Source organism: Fonsecaea multimorphosa (genome assembly GCF_000836435.1).
Source record: "Fonsecaea multimorphosa CBS 102226 unplaced genomic scaffold supercont1.7, whole genome shotgun sequence".
Taxonomy (NCBI): domain Eukaryota; kingdom Fungi; phylum Ascomycota; class Eurotiomycetes; order Chaetothyriales; family Herpotrichiellaceae; genus Fonsecaea; species Fonsecaea multimorphosa.
In genome coordinates this window covers 1,028,213-1,044,305 of record NW_015971641.1, presented here as the reverse complement: position 1 = coordinate 1,044,305, position 16,093 = coordinate 1,028,213, and the positions used below count along the sequence as shown (strand labels likewise).

Below are 16,093 nucleotides of genomic sequence, written 5' to 3'. Positions count from 1 at the left end.
CCTAGGTATCTAGGTACATACTTTGATGGAGTCTGCGGTTGAGTCAGGACGGAATGTTGAGGATAATCCTGTTGGAGAAGCTGCAGTTCAGATGGAAGAGCAACTGAGCGGCCAGCGCAGCAGGACTGCGAAAGTATTTCTGCCCGTGGAGAAACTGTATTGTGCATTATTCTCAAAAATAACTGTGAATTGAGCTCGTTGACTTCAGACACTCGAGACAAAGAGAATAGGCAGAGAACATGTGTGTTTGAAGCACTAGGTAGCCATCCAAGCTCAAAATCGGCACAGCAATGCCCCTCAATGATTCACTCTGGGATGGACGAGGCTCTGTTCAGGTCTTTATGCGGCCTGCCGCCTCTTGATATCTGTTTCTATTGCTTTTGATCTCCACGAACTTTGGTGATGATTCACCTTGTTGCTTGTTGTCCGGCAGTCCCTGTGTCAGAGCTGCCCGTCCTTGTTTCGTTCAAGCCCTGGAAGTCATGCCATTTTGCACTTCCCTCCTCTGCGGCTACGTCGTCTCTCTTTAAAAGTTTCTTGCTCATCACTAAATGTGCTGGCTATCCTCCTGCTGTGTGCACCGCATTCTTGGCTTTGATGAGCGGTCAGCCGCTTCCCCACCGCTGTGTACGGCTACTTGGGGAAAAAGATACTCCTTGCGTGCCGGAGAGGCGGGGGATGAGGACAAGCAAACGTTGTGGTGCGGTTACGGGGCTGAGCCCAAGCCCACTCAGTGCCTGCCACCCAGCTTGATGTACCGAGTATATGCATGCAATGACTAATGATCCGACGGTACAGTGAGACCGTAGTAGGCAGGCACCAAGTGGATGAGGCTTCCCCACTCGTCATTTCTGTTGAAGAACATCTATCACCCTCCGGTGGGAACTGCAGGTGTCGATACATGTATCTCATTGAACGGAGATGCAAAGGCGAAAACCCACGACCCCGACCCCCGGGCCCCGATTCTCGAAGCTCCAGGTGCCACGCTCCCCTTCTTCCGTGGCTACGGCTACTGATTTGGCCACGGAAAGATAAGACCGACGTTGAGCGGGTGGGAAAGTTGTCCATCGCCAACCAACCGCTTGAACTTCATTCCGCTTCAAAAACCCCCAGACTCGATGCTCCCGCAGCCGATCCAATTAGGAACGATATACCCTCCAGCCGTTTTAGGCAACAAGTGATATTATCCCAAGAGGCGGTTCGGCGGCTCATGTCTCAGGGTGCATCTAAGAAGTTGGTGATGCTACTCTGCTCGTACCTATGTATGACCGCCTAGACTTCCCCGGCCGCTTTCCGCCCTCACGACTCGCATGCTGGAACAAATTTGAGCTCGCTGAGATAATCGGACTTGCGCAGTATTACATAAATCAACCTTTAATGTCATGTTTGCATGTAATCAAGGAGAGAATCTCAGGTCGACATTGGATCCGAATCACCTCGCAGTCGGGTGCGCTGCTCGGGAACTCATCAGCGTTATTGCTGTTCTCCAAAGAGAATCAAGAGGCCATCAGCCTCCGAGTGGATAGCGCCTCCATCATCCTCGACCAGGAGCCATTGAGAATTATTCGGGAACGGGAGTAGCCAACATTTGCAAGGACGGAAAATTTAAAGATGGCGCAAGCACACCTGCAGCTACAGCGCCCTTGGTGAACCATCGCAGAAAATGGAAGGCGGCCTCCAGGATGGGACAATGCCGCCAAAGGAGGAATCTGAAGCGTCGACAAAGTCCGAGCCTGGTCATTATACGAGCCTGCCAAAAGCTCAGTCTACGCAATCCGCACTCACGCACTTGGCGCTCGAAATCTTTCCCATTCGAATCGAAGGAAAGGCAAAGACTGCTTGCAGATACTGTATGTCGAAGGCCTGTGAATTGGTATGCACAACGACGTTGCTGACCACATGTTGCAGATACTGACATCTATGCACCTACCACGTTCCGAAGACTTGAGCTCGAGGGTGTTGGAGAGGATCTCTCCCTTCTCCGCCATTACATTCCTCTTATTCTCAGCAACCACGTGTCGTTTGCTGGCATGCTGGCAAATGCCATGCTGCAATTCGACTTGATGGACAGGCCACACCATGGCCCATCTCCACAGGCAAAGGGTATCTACGATGTAACCATTCGACTTTTTCGTCAGTACCTGCAGTCGACTACTGATAAGGTGTCCGATTTGGTCATATGCACAATGTTGTTTCTAGCGACCTTCGACGTAAAGCCGCCTTCTATTCGAGGACGAGATGTGACGAGCTGACCAAAGCATAGAATTTGACACTCAACTATGACAGTGCCTGGATCCACTTAAGAGCTATAGAGGAGGCAATCGCTCGCAGAGGCGGCCCTCAACGATTGGAATTCGACGGCTGGCTTGCGACTGTCACTGACAGGTGAGTGGTTCCCCCTGTCTCCTGGGAGTTGATCAGGCTTATAGAATCACCTCTGTGCAGCTTCATCACACACGCAGAATGCCATCGAGCGATCGTCAGTCACCCAGGAACCGCAGCCCCTAAAGTCCGAAGCCTTGACCGCCCTGTCCACCCATTTTCTCCGGCTCTCTGTGCCCAGATAGCAAGGCTCCCGCAAGCATTCGAAGAGTTCTGCATAAACCAACGCCCAGTGGCCGCTGTGATCGACGTCCTTTCCGATATTGCCGCATGGGTCGCCGCTGTAAAAGCAACGGCCTCGGAAGACGGAAGAGAGCACTTATTCGTGGACAGTGCACTGCTGGAAGCAAATCTTAACAACGCCACGAGATGCTTTGAATTGCTTCAGAGTGCCGATCTACCATTACAAGACCAATTGGTCCTGATGGCCTTGCAAGCTTACTGCTCACTGGTGGACTCTAGCGAGAGGGGACGCTTTTTAAATCTGGCATATCTCCAGATCCACGCCGGTCTCCTTCCTTCCACCTTCTGCTTCCCCGGCGCCTCTCATCCACAGAGCCACGAGGCGGAATGGCTGACCTGGGTAGGCATGATGATGCTTACAAGCTCCCACACCAATGATCTCACATGGTCGTTAGGCATGAGGATCTTGGACCACCAAGGGTTGAAACAGAGTTGGATGCAGAAGATCAGAATATGCGAGAAGTTCTTCTGGAACGAGAGGTTCTCCTATCAGGTTCTTCGCAAGAAGCACTTCACATCCAAGAGTCCTAATACATTTGGGTGAAACCCCCCAGCAACCTGCCAACACTGGGCTCTTATGTGCGTTTGGTCCTTTGAACTCGGCATGTCTACCTGGCAAAGACCAGTGGGAATTGCCAAGATGGACCTGGATCCTTTCACGAAGTGGCCTGAACATGTCTCCCGGCTTGGTGCAGAGACCTATGGCGAGGATGGCATACAGAAGAGAGGAGAAAGCGCCGTCTCGCCAGCCGATCTGTTCGATTCAGATGCCTCCAAAGTCAGGACAGAACAAGGACCAGTGTTCGAGGGTCTTTGATGAGGTCCTCCGCAGAGCAATGACACCAAGACACCGAAGGCCGCATCTGTGACCTGTGAAAAGGATCATGACGCTTCTCCACTCACCAACTACGTGTTGATGGTGCAAGACCCACACAATTTCGGGGCTATCTCGCATATTGTCTGGCACCTTTCAGTGGCAGGAAGCTGTAAGCGAGGAAGAGCAGATCTGGAGACGACACGGACCAGTCCTGTCGTCCAGACACGACCTGGAAGCGCGAGCGCACTGTTTTACGCTCAAGAATTCGTCACACCATCCGCAGCCTTGATTCTGTTGCGAGGACCGTTCCAGCGACTCATGCAGCTTGAGACGCAGCAGGTTTTTCTGGAATACCTTGTCTTTTGAATGCCGAGCGCAACCCACCTAGCAGTTTTCTGTTCATCGAGTCTGAGTCCCCATGCCCAGGGTGGAATTGGGACGCCGTACATGTCAATGCACACCTGCCAGACTTGGGAGTGTATTCGAGTAGCATGGTTTCCTCTAGAGAAAGACATGGGGCGGCATTGAGGCCGGAGAGGCGTCTCACGTTTAACATCAATACACATTTTGACAAGAACAGACGAAACATTCCGATGAACATACTTTCTTTTCTTTTTTTATGAAATGAAGATCATCTGGCTCGTGGGAAAAATGCTCACTCAAGTATATGTATGACACTCGCCAGAATTTTCTCGCAACCGTGAAAACACACCATAGCCCCCTTCAGAAACATGTGGTGCTCAGCCAGTGAACTTACTCCTGGAACGCAGGAACGCGCCAAAGTAGTAGAGGCCATACATTCCCGCGACGCCCACGCCCGAGAGGCCCGCAATCACGGTAACGCCCTTGCCGATGCCGAGATCGACGTACATGGACCTCGAGAACTGGACGAAGCCCGCGGCGAGCATGGAGCGGGCAAAGTCGTTGGCGGCAAACAACGAGGCGACGTACTTGGGGTACGCCAGGGCGACGTAGCAGATGATGCTTTGGAACATGCAGAAGCTGCCGGCGGCCCAGATGTTGATGCCGATCGTGGGGGCGATCCAGTGGATGTCGGCGCGCGCCGTCCAGGCAAACACCAGCAAGCCGATGGGAGGGCCCCAGACGCCGGCCATACCCGGCCGCAGCCATTCTTCCTGTTCGACCGCCTTGCCCTTCTCGGCGTGGTACTTGCGCGCCCTGGGGATGAACCAGCGGCGGAGATAGACGTAGTAGCACGTCAGCCCGAAGATGCAGCCGGTCATCAATCCCAAGAATATCAGGCCCAGCTGGCCGAGGGACATCTGGTAGGTGCCGAGGTAGACCAGCGGGAAGGCCTCGAAGAAGGAGTAGTACGTCGCGTAGACGAGGCCGCCGTAGAGTGCCGCGTAGAGGACCGCAGGGTCTTTGATGGTGATCTCCAGCGGTCGGATCAGGGACTCCTGGAGGAGAGTCTTCAAGGGGATAGGGTGCAGTTCACTCTCTGCCCGGTATCGGTCGTCCCCTGTGGCTTTCCGAAGTCGCTTTGCTCGGTTGAGGAGGATGGTACCCGGGTAGGTCTCCGGCAGGAATGGCAACAGCAACAGAATGATCCCCGACATGATGATGACTTCGTAGAGCTGTGACGCACCATTAGTATATGCACCCGTTGGCAAGAGAATAGTGAGAATGAGCGAATAAGGCAAGGTGATGGCGACTTCTGAAGAGTGAAAGAGTGAAAGGGAACTAAACTCACCGGCCATCTCCAATCATGAGGCACAGCATATCCAGCCATCAACGGGCCGACAGCAGGGCCGCAATACATGGCTGCAATCCACCATACATAGCCATACGGAGCATTGTAGATGTCGTATATATCTTCGATCGAAGCCGCGCCACTAGCCAAGGCTGGGCTGCCAAAGAGACCCTGCAGCCATCGAAGGACAATGATGGCAGGGAAATTGTCGACGAAGGCAAGGGCAATGGAGACGACGAAGAATGCCACGAAAGAGTAGAGATAAGGGGGGTTCCGCCCGATTCGGGGGATCTCGCTGATGGGAGAAAAGAACATGGGTCCCAGACCATCTATACAGAGTTAGCGACGAGACAGTATAGTTGAATGCAAATGGTGCCAAAACTTACAGCCAACAACATACATGGACAGTCCCAGGCTTGCCACCACAATAGAGACACCATATCGCACCTGGATGGCTCCCGCAGTCGGCGTGATGATGGACGCTGTGCAGTAGACGCAGAACGTGTACAGATTGACCACTGAGAGGGTCCACTGCTTCTTGCCCTGGGACCAGTTCCGAGGGTTTGCGGGATCCTTCTCATCAGTCCAGGACACGACAAGATACTCCGAGTCTTTGTCCGAGACGGTCACTGTTGTATCGTCCTTTTCGGTTGTGCGGACGGTGGCAGATTGCTTGGGCAGGATTTTCTCCAGGTCGCTTTCGGCGGGAGACGGTGACCTGTCGCGGTCGACAGGGACCATGGTGGGCTCGAAGCCCGGCTTCTCCTCAGGATACAAGAGGCCATCAGACCGAAACCCCAGCAGGCGTAGAAACTGGCCTGCGGGCGTCTCTTTAAGAAACTCGGCCATTATTACTGATGATGTGTCAAGGGAGCGAGAGAGTATGTGGATGCTGAAGGGAAATCTGGCAGATCATCCAGCAGCCGCCACAGGCTCGTGAACCCATCTTATAGACGAGCTCACGGCTCAACCGGTTGACCACGCTGGAGTCGAAGCAAAGGCATAACAACGCTTGCTGCAGGAGGGGCAGGGCTGGCTGAGACCCATGTCGTTTGGTGTCGCCTTGGCCGCGCTCGCCGCACAGTCCATTGATAACGTACCAGTGCAAGTAGCAAGCCACCCAGCAAGCCGGCCTCAGGGCGTACGCTGCATAGTGGTCTAGCCAGACAGCGTTCGCCAAGTCGGGAGGTGGTCATTGGTTTGTTGCGTAGTCACAAGTAGTGGGCGTCAGGATAGCTATCATAAACGCTTTCCGCATTGGGAAGCCTTGCGGCTGAAGCGGATTAGAAAGAAAGGCGTCACCAGCGCGTTTTGCTGGTCCACGCCGCCAAAGCACCTGAGCCCTAGGCGATGCCCTTCCCTTCGCTTAACTGCTAAGGGTGATTTTCCACACCGAATCGATCGGTGGCTTGCCCTTCGCTCCTTGGCAGCTAGGTAGGTGTTCGAGTTGAAAGGGGTTTCCGCTTGGGCTGCAAAGGGCGTGCCCATCAACGATTGTTAATAACCTTTTCCACAGCCACATGTCGAGAGGAAGGCCGTGCATGTCTCATAGCGAATGAAGAGAGAACATCAGCTCAGAAATACTATGTGCCCATGACGATAGCGGACATCAGCTCCGAAATGATGTGCTTCTTAGCGTAGGCTTGTTTGCTGCCTTCGAATGAAGCGCCCGCCAACAGACCAGGAAGGTATACGAGTATGCGGCCCTGTCTGTGTACGAGCAGTCTGGTGGGTGTCTCAGCGGTCCTTTCGTGATCTAATACTCGGTAGTGTCTCTGCACGAGGTCCAGAGCGCATCATGCTGGAGACCGTTACTTCCGGGGCGCTAACTGTGCGTCGATCGTTAAGCCCAGCCCAGACTCTCCAAGATCATGTCAAGTACCAAAAAAGGCAACTGTTTGGTTTGCCCGAGTCTCGCCAGGGGAACAAAAATTATTAATTGCATTTGCACGTTTCGCGCGGAGCACCTTCTTACCTGTGCCCATTACTGCAAGAGTGTCAAAGGGTGTTCTGCAAGTCAGCTTCGTCGCCGTCCTACTCCGTCTGGGCTGCCAAAGAATATGGAGGCTCGAATAATCAGCAAGCGCAAAGCTGCCGTATCCCATATTTCAGCCTTCCAGCACGCGGGACTCTGAGAGAACACGCTACCCACCAGCCGCAGCAAAGTTTACCAACATTGTCTTAGCCGAGCGGTGAAGTAATTTAATATTTATAGTGAAGCGAGAAGTCTCGGCTTTTGATGCTGGGAAATCCGAAAAACTGTTCTGCGGCTTCTCAATTTTTTTTTTGTCTCTCCTGGGAGCACAGCATTCTCCAGTCGAAGGGAAATAAATGTGGCTCTGCTATAGGGCACAATTTCCCTAGAACTGGTGGCTATCAATAAATCACAGAAAGGCGTTTGAGCACAAGTGGGATTTGGGAACATTCGATACAAATCTATCGTACCGGTAGAGCCACCCGGCGGGGTAACTTATGGGATCGCGTCCAAGGCTGCTCCGTACTCATTAAGCATCCAAGAGACCGGAGCTCAAGTGCTTCTGGGAGGAGATGCCGCCCGACAAGCAACACCGTCCCAGATGTCGGCGGCTCGGTCGGCTCGGTCGGCCTTCGAGATAAATCGGCCTGTCCCGCTTTCTGTACTCGAGGCGTTAAGTATCATGGGCATTTCCAGCCATGCCAAGGTCTCCCCAGCTTCTCGTCTTCCTTCAACTGATCGCGTCATAACGCCAGACTCAAATCGTGATGGGTTCAATAGACGGCTCCCGGAAAAACATACTTTTCATGATAGCCGACGACCTTGGAAAATGCCTGGGTTGTTATGGTGCAAAAGGGCTTCAGACACCCAATATCGATAAGCTCGCCGCCAATGGAACAGTCTTTGACCTCGCTTTCACGAGTACAGCCTCGTGCAGCGCCAGTCGAACTGTCATGTACACTGGCCTGCATCCACACGAGAACGGACAGTATGGTCTCGCAGGAGGGACGAGCCATTTCCAGTCTTTCGACCACATACAATCGGCACCCACGCTCTTCAACGCTCTGGGCTATCAGACAGGCATTGTAGGCAAAGTACATGTGGGACCAGCACATGTATTTCCCTGGGTGTCGAGAGACGAAAGCGAAACGAGGAATGTTGCGTGGGTGGCAGAGCGAGCAGAGGCATTCTTTGAGCGAGCCAACGAGACAAAGCGTCCATTCTTCCTCACGGTAGGATACGTTGACCCTCACAGAGACATCACCACCCGGAGTGGGTTTGGAAATGGTGAAACGTGCGACGGCCAGTTCGTTGCCCCAAACTTCCAGCCCGAGCAAGTCGAGATCCCGCCCTGGCTGACCGACCTGCCGGAGACACGGATTGAATACGTCGAATACTACAAAGCCATTTCCCGTCTGGACTACGGCGTGGGACTGGTCCTGGATGCTCTGGAACGCAAAGGCCTCGCAAGCTCTACCCTGGTCGTCCTTTGCAGTGACAACGGTCCTCCATTCATCAACTCGAAGACCACCCTGTACGATGCCGGGACACAGCTCCCTTTTATCGTGCGTCTCCCTGGCAGCTCTCGCTCCGGCACACGGAACCCAAATATGATATCATACATTGACATTCTGCCCACATTCCTCGCGTGGGCGGGTGCCCCTCTGGAATTCTGTGCCCCTATCGAGGTCGAGGCGCCCAAGGGTCAGGTATGGACACGGGAAACCCGGCCGCCGCCGCCGCCCCGACGTCTCGGGCGATCCTTTCTACATATCATCGGCTGCTCGGATATTCTGCCGGAAGAGCAATGGCAGCACAAAGTGTACGGGTCTCACACGTTCCATGAAATCGCCAATTACTGGCCCACCAGGGTCGTGCGCAACCGGCGCTTCAAGTACCACCGAAACATTGCGTGGCAGCTCGACTTCCCTTTTGCCTCGGACCTGTACGCGAGTCTGACCCTTGAGGGAGTGCGGAAGAACCATAACCACAACCACAACCACCAGGAGGAGGGCGCCGACGTCCTGATCGGCGCCCGCTCTCTCAGGCAGTACGTCCGACGGCCCGCGGAGGAGCTGTACGACCTTGAATCCGACCCAGTCGAGGTGTGCAACCTGGTCGACCAGCCCGAGCACGCCGCGTTGCTGGCGCAGATGAGGCATGAGTGCGAGTCTTGGCAGGAAGAGACTCAGGATCCCTGGCTTCTGCGCGATGGCCAGAGCGTCATGGCCCTGCGCAGGTACGCGGGCGAGAAGCTAGAGATGCCCACGTCGTTTGACTTTGTGCTGGATTCGGCGGTGATGGGAGGCTTGGAGCGGTATAGAGTCGACGACCCTAGATTGGTTCAGACCGTTCAGAGGACGTAGGGTAACTTTCTTTATCCAGCAGCTCGGCGATTGAAAAGGGATTGATGGCTATGAAAGACTGCATATTAGACTGCCAATAGATAAAGCTTGTGACTTTGGCGGGGATCGTCATTATCGATGAAGATATTCCGCTTATTCAGATCTGGATGAGACAAGATCGCGTTTGCGACGGCGCAGATTCTCGGGTCTTCGATAGAGTCCTCAAAAGCAGAAATCCACCGTGAAGTAGTTGTAGGTGCTTGCTAAGAGTTCCAGAGCAGCGTGGTCGACATTCGTAATCCATGTCATGAGGTAAAACTCTCAAGATGCCGGCATCGATTAGTCCGTCACTCCATGTCGAGAGGGCCCCCCTAATTGAAAGATTATTATAGTCTTCGTGAGTCTGGGATTGCAAGATAGGTACGTAGAGAGCAAGATGGATGTCGACGGAAAGGATAGAGGAGGGATCGCAATCCAGGAATAGGAATGTCAGGCAGGCACGGTATGGGGTGTAAGGTAGGTAGCCACAAATGAGTATTTGGTACCGCAGCCTTAGCACTACCTGGCCTCGATTCATATCATTGTAGTACCTGAATGCCTCAACCAGCCCGGCTCCTGCATGGCTACGTGCCCTTATAAGTCGCTTCCTTCGCAGGCCCAGCGCAGGGCCTCAAACAGGTCCCCAATGTTGCGGTCGTTGGCTAGTCAAACCCGAATAGAACCACGTTCCGAGTGTGTAAACATCATACACCGGGAGGTTTGTGGCCTTGCGAATAGCATCAGCAAAGGGCGGCATTTGAGTGCATTCCAGCAGGAACGCCCCGATATCTGGATGCCTCCTCAACAGGCCCAAGGCAGATTCAACCAATTCTGTTTCAATTTTTGCATGGTCATACGGTATACGGTCTCGTATATGACCCCGAAGCCAGCCATTCTCTGGAGGAGCCGCGATATGGACGGCGTCTGGATTGCGGACTCCTATCTGCAGCAATTGGCGGGCACCCAACTTGGAATCGTCATAAGTCAGCGCACCGACGGTTTGACCAGGACGCAGAAAAGCCTGGATCGAAGGGATTTGGGCTAGTGCCGACGCTGCAATAGGGATAGAGAGGCGCTTCGCAAGTTCCCTCTGGGCTCCAGCCAAAAACCCACAGTCGGTGATGATGCCAACGCAGCCCTTTTGCTGAAGCTTCTCCCCAGCCGAGACTATGCCATCTAGAAATTCTTCAGGGTATTCTTCACTCGTGACGATGTTGTTCAGTTGCGAGCCTTCTGCCAGTTCTTTGAGGACGGGGAAGGGCCACGTCGCTTCGTTGAAAGGATCCCCTACCGGTCGTTCGATATCAACGTCCACCGATATGAATCCAAGAGGTGGTATATTTGCGTTTTGTCCGTTTGAGAAAGACATGCTTCTGCGGCAATTTATAGGCTACCGATAAAACATGGGACGAGAGGTATTACGTTGAACAATTTGTTGAAAGGAGTGAGCGGAAGCCCTTACAGGGCTGAATCTCTTGGGTGCTATAGGCAGTTATGTTTACCTAGAGGCCAAGGCCTAAAAGGCCTTTAGGCTTAACCTCAGTTAAGAGATAGGGAGGCTACAGTTAATATCCTTTCCACAGATTTTGTGTTTGTCATCATGTTATTATTAATAATTTTGCCCTTGGTCCCTGGGCTAGGATGGTTCTTCAGGGGATTGCAGGGACTGTTGCTTAGGATTGACAAGCTCTCGACTCCAGACTCTTCCTCCCGGAGAATAAGATTCGTTGCTTTGTGCGCCCATCTTCGGCCTAATGAGCTTCGCTAGCTCCAATGGAAGCCTAAGAAAATTAGCACCAGTGTTTCGAAATCACGACATCAATTCACCCCTCAGCTTCTGCGGCACGATGGATGCATTTGCTGCTCGCTTCGAGAAAACACTCGATCATGAATCTACCCAGTCTCTCGCATACCGAAAGCGAATTGTCCGGAAGTGGTTCTGTTCCACGCAGAAAACAGACATGCACACAATGTAGAAGTAGAAAGGTACGTCAAGCTAGATTTCTCGAGACCTGGCGCGACGGTCGGCGCTGAATTCCTCAGGTACGATGTGATAGAGTCGTCGGGCAAGAAGAATCCTGCAGCAACTGCTCCAGACTAGGTTTCAGCTGCTCCTTTCACCATTTGCAACCAAGCGACGGTTCCTATACAGCTGAATCGCCGCCTAAGAAGGCCCGCGTGTCGCGCGCTTGCAAAGGATGCCACTCTATGAAAGCACGATGCAGCGGAGATTATCCAAGCTGCAATCGATGCTATACCAAAGGCATTGAATGCGTCTACCCTTCGCGCGACAGGAGACAAGTCGGAACTGGCTCTTCCGAGGTCGAGCAGAGTCTGGCCGGTGTCACTTTCGAGGGAGCTTCAGAAACAGCATCACGATCCAGCCCCCTGCTCGCAGAACAGCCCAGTCAAGTCCCACCTGCCGCAGCGCTCATACGACAGTGAGTCGCCTCATTATGGAGCTCGAGCAATGTCTGACTTTGGCATAGCCCTCCCTTGCTCACACGTGAACGGGTTTTGGAAGCCATCCAGGCCTTTTTCCAGTACCTCCAGCCCCTTCCGAGCCTCGCAGTTCTGCACAAGGCATCGCTCTTGCGGCTCGTTCACCAAGATCAAGCTGATCGGGCATTACTCTTTTCGATCGTAGCAATCACTTCTCACACTCCAGGTGCTCCAGCAAGCCATAGGGAGATCGGGTCACGATGCGCAGACTTGGCCGAGGAGCTGATCCTGGCTGAGTTCAGACAGCCTTCCATATTCAAGCTGCAAGCATTGTTGTTCGTGATCCGGTACAGAATATGGACCGCTTCCCACAATGCCGCATTCCTGCTCATGGCCCAACTCACACGGTCCGCTTTCGCTCTGCGCATCAACCATGAAACCTTACGGCCTTCGTTTTATGTCCAAGAAGCCCGCCGCAGATTGATGTGGGCCATCTACATCCTCGACTCAACAATGGCTTGCGGGCTTCAGGAGTATACACTGTGCCCAATCACAGCAATTCATCTTCGCCTCCCTGCCGTGGAAGACGACTTTGAGCTCAACAACGAGAACGTTTTCAACCAGATCCGGGAGAACGGACCTCAGTCTGTTCGTCTGGGGATATTGGCTTATTATGTACGCATCATCAACCTTCACGATGAGATTCTGAGGTCAGTCGCCTCTTGAAATTTTCTCGGTTCTGTTCTCTAACCCTTGCCCAGGTGCAAGAGGCAAGCAATGTCCTCAAGATCCGATTTCCGCGTCATATCGTCACGCTTCCAGAGCCTAGAAAAAGATCTGGAGACTTTTGTGTCGAGACTGCCTCCAGGCGAGCAATTCTCCGAGAGGAACCTGGCACTGCGAGCGTATTCGCCGCGCCTGCCACGCTATGTAATGACGCATATCTGGTGGAATCATTGCCATTGTCAACTCTTTCGAGGCACAATTCCCGCACTCGGCGAATCGCTGCCACAAGAGTATCTGGACCATCTAGGACTCGATGTCGGGTTTGAGCAGCAGGTCAAATGCCTCCTCCATGCGCAGACAATTGCGCAGATTCTCTCCTCTCTCCTCGAAATTGAAGGCGGCACATGGGCACTGGAGTACGAAATGGCAGAGTGTGCACATAGCGCCACAGAGGTCTTGCTAGCCATCGATGCCTCGCAACGAGCTCGACTTGGAATCTCAACCGAGGACATAGTACGGGACGTGACCGTCTGCTTGGAATTGATCAGGTACATGTCCGGCATGTACCCAGCTGTATCTCCTATGGCAAGTTGATGGCGATTAATGCGTGGAAGTTCTCGCTGACATACCTCTTAGATAACAGACATCGAGCAGGCACTGCTTTCTGTGCCACAGGGCCTTCTGGAGAAACCAAGACTTATGAAACCTACGAGGGAGATCGTCCCCAGGCAATTCGTTCCCAGACACACAGTGCTTGGCAATGTCGGCTTCACAGACGACAGTCCCAAGCTCGAAATGACGCCCTCAGCAAAGAACAGGACACCTATTCAGCCTTCCGAGCCGCCCAGCATTGGTGCGGCTATCCAAACACCGCCAGAAATGCCGAATGATGCCCATCCAGCACCTTTTGCATTGCAGGAGCCGTTCCCAAATCTGGAACCAACAGGAGATGTGGAGTTAGGTGATGGGTTTCCCTACCTGGAGTCGGTCTCCAGTGCCTGGGATCAGATGTCACTGTTTCAAGATCCATTCGATGGCTTTGAACAAGGTACCGAGGAGGTGCTCTGATAGTTCTAGTAACAGCTTGCATGGTCCAAAGTTGTTGCGACTTACCCTCGGCGGCGTGGAAAAGTATGTCGGCGGCATCAAGCACGTGGAACGGTTCTCGGTGCCGGTGCGGATGGCGCCGCTAATCCATTCTGATCCATCCCTCTGTCAATCTTCAACCCAGAATGGGTCACGGCGCGATGGTGCAATTCATCTGAGGGTCGATTCCATGGCTATATAATGCCCACTTCGACTCCGCTTACACCAGAACCTGGAGTATTTCACTGATACCCGCATTCGACACATTCTCCCCGCCGGGTCTCGACCACGATGGCGCTCAAGGTATGGCATCAGTTAACGCCCTATCTAGTTTTCAACTGTTTTGTCTTTCTTCTCGGGGCCGTGATGTTCGGCATGTAGGTTCCACTTACACCGGTCCAATGAGGCTTGAACTAATTGCTTGCAGTGACACCGGCTCCTTTGGTTCGTTGCAAGCCCTTCCGTCTTTTTTGAGCCGATTTGGAACCGTGAATGCCAAGGGGAAGTTCGAGCTGTCACCGACGCGGAAATCGTTGATGAACTCATTGCCATGGACGGGCAAGATACTTGGTTGTGCTTTGGTGGAAAGGATTATCGAGACTCTTGGCTACAAGAAAACCATGTATGTGGTCGGAACAATTCAGATCGTGGGAGTTATTAGTAAGTCTCTGAATGGGCAGGAGTCGAAACCTTCATCGTTGTGGGCTTTGCTAAGATCGTATGCAGTCGAATTGACAGCACACAACTGGGCACAGTTCACTGTCGGCCGTATAGTGGCCTACTTCGCCGTGGGGCTGGTCGAGAACGTTGTGCCCGCCTACAATGCCGAGACAGCCCCCGCAGCTGCACGAGGTCTTTTGTCTGGTTCAATCATGGCTGTTACAGGTCTCGGAAACCTTCTGGGGGCCGGACTGTCGCGGGCATACGCGACCACAGAAACGCGGAAAGGTTGGATGATCCCAACGGGAATCCAGCTCGTTCCTGCCGTCTCGTTCCTCGTCCTGGTGCCTTTCACCCCGGAATCTCCGCGGTGGTTTGTCCTCAAGGGTCGTAAGCAAGCGGCCAAAGCTACCCTCGACAAGATCAGACCGAAGCATGATGTCGACAACGGAGCCACGGCCGCCGAAGTGGAAGCTATCGACTACCTGATCGAAGAATCCCGGGCCAACGAGCGTGGGTCTTGGTTGGATATCTTCCGCGGCAACTACTTAAGACGAACCTGGGTGCGTTGCGTTTCGCTCTCCATTGTGCGCTAAAAGTGCTAACCTCGCGTGCGCAAACAGATCTGCGCGACACTGTTCGTTCTGGAACAAATGAACGGAAACCAGTTTGTCCTCTCCTACGCTCCTACATTCTATGTACAACAGGGTCTAGGCTCCATGTCCTTCACCTACAACATCATCGGCGGGGCGATTGGGGTCGTTGGATGTCTGGCAGGGCTTTTTCTTTTCGACATTACTGGACGTCGTCCCTTATTCATCATGGGCAGTGCCGTGGCAACCTTCCTTCTCTACCTCGCCTCAGGTCTAGGTTTGATCCGTAATCCGAACCACAACGAGACCTATACTCTGGTCGCCTGCTTCATGATACTTCCTGCTTTTTGTCGGATCTCCGCCTCGAACTGTGCTTTCCTGACAGGCGCAGAGATTGGAGGAGTGCGCATGAGGAAGAAGATAATGGTAAGTCGTGGATGGAACATGCTTTTCGAATTTCCGGCAGTTCAATCTGACAAGCCGATGAACAGGCATTCGGTACAGTCTGCGATGTCGTGGCTGCCTTTCTAGTCACCTTCGTAACACCGTACCTGTTACCGGGCATGGGCGTCAACATTGGCTGGATCTTTGGGTCTGTTGCACTATTTTCCACTCTCTGGGGAGCTCTGTTCTTCCCAGAACTCAAGGTAAGGAGGAACTTTTGCTGCGGACCTTTTTTAAAAAGAAAAAATCCACCTGTTCGGTGCTAACGCGCTCTGGCATGAATAGGGTCGGTCTCTGGAAGAAGTGGACGAGCTGTTCGCGGCCAAGCTCCACGCATGGCAGTTCAAGAAGTACGAGACGCATGGAACGGGCCGGCTGCTGACAACGATCGAAAATGAAGGAGTCGCTCTGCCGGTGAAGGCCCAGGAGCCGAAGGCTGAAGTTACGCACTCCGAGATCATTACGACGAAATCTGCGGGCGATTGAAGTTTCCCATTTTGTGTAGGACGTTACAATCCGCCTCTGGCGTGTGTTATACACCACACCACAGATGAGAAAACATCTGGCTACAATGCTGCAAATCTGTTCAGAGTTCACCAGGGATCTTACAGTATCTATTGTTCTAGC

General features: G+C 53.2%; 6 protein-coding genes across 6 annotated transcripts; 4 read left to right on the top strand and 2 right to left on the bottom strand.

Moving 5' to 3' along the window:
• Positions 1-1,663: 1,663 nt before the first annotated feature.
• On the top strand, positions 1,664-3,169 carry Z520_04606 (uncharacterized protein; the record flags this gene model as incomplete). The annotated part of the gene is made up of 4 exons (XM_016775111.1): positions 1,664-1,850; positions 1,909-2,210; positions 2,264-2,385; positions 2,446-3,169. 4 exons carry the CDS (start codon positions 1,664-1,666, stop codon positions 3,167-3,169), a joined length of 1,335 nt encoding a protein of 444 aa, XP_016634091.1.
• Positions 3,170-4,182: 1,013 nt separating this feature from the next.
• Z520_04605 (uncharacterized protein) lies at positions 4,183-6,005 on the bottom strand (the record flags this gene model as incomplete). Its single annotated transcript, XM_016775110.1, has 3 exons — positions 4,183-5,040; positions 5,157-5,485; positions 5,543-6,005. 3 exons carry the CDS (start codon positions 6,003-6,005, stop codon positions 4,183-4,185), a joined length of 1,650 nt encoding a protein of 549 aa, XP_016634090.1.
• Positions 6,006-7,898: 1,893 nt separating this feature from the next.
• Positions 7,899-9,497, top strand: Z520_04604 (uncharacterized protein; the record flags this gene model as incomplete). The annotated part of the gene is made up of 1 exon (XM_016775109.1): positions 7,899-9,497. The coding sequence occupies one exon, from the start codon at positions 7,899-7,901 to the stop codon at positions 9,495-9,497; it is 1,599 nt and encodes a 532-aa protein (XP_016634089.1).
• Positions 9,498-10,146: 649 nt separating this feature from the next.
• Z520_04603 (uncharacterized protein) lies at positions 10,147-10,884 on the bottom strand (the record flags this gene model as incomplete). The annotated part of the gene is made up of 1 exon (XM_016775108.1): positions 10,147-10,884. One exon carries the CDS (start codon positions 10,882-10,884, stop codon positions 10,147-10,149), a length of 738 nt encoding a protein of 245 aa, XP_016634088.1.
• An 839-nt stretch (positions 10,885-11,723) lies between these two features.
• Positions 11,724-13,751, top strand: Z520_04602 (uncharacterized protein; the record flags this gene model as incomplete). Its single annotated transcript, XM_016775107.1, has 4 exons — positions 11,724-11,956; positions 12,005-12,667; positions 12,719-13,256; positions 13,320-13,751. 4 exons carry the CDS (start codon positions 11,724-11,726, stop codon positions 13,749-13,751), a joined length of 1,866 nt encoding a protein of 621 aa, XP_016634087.1.
• Positions 13,752-14,060: 309 nt separating this feature from the next.
• On the top strand, positions 14,061-15,952 carry Z520_04601 (uncharacterized protein; the record flags this gene model as incomplete). The annotated part of the gene is made up of 6 exons (XM_016775106.1): positions 14,061-14,146; positions 14,197-14,429; positions 14,496-14,992; positions 15,053-15,448; positions 15,514-15,669; positions 15,752-15,952. The coding sequence occupies 6 exons, from the start codon at positions 14,061-14,063 to the stop codon at positions 15,950-15,952; spliced, it is 1,569 nt and encodes a 522-aa protein (XP_016634086.1).
• Positions 15,953-16,093: the final 141 nt, after the last annotated feature.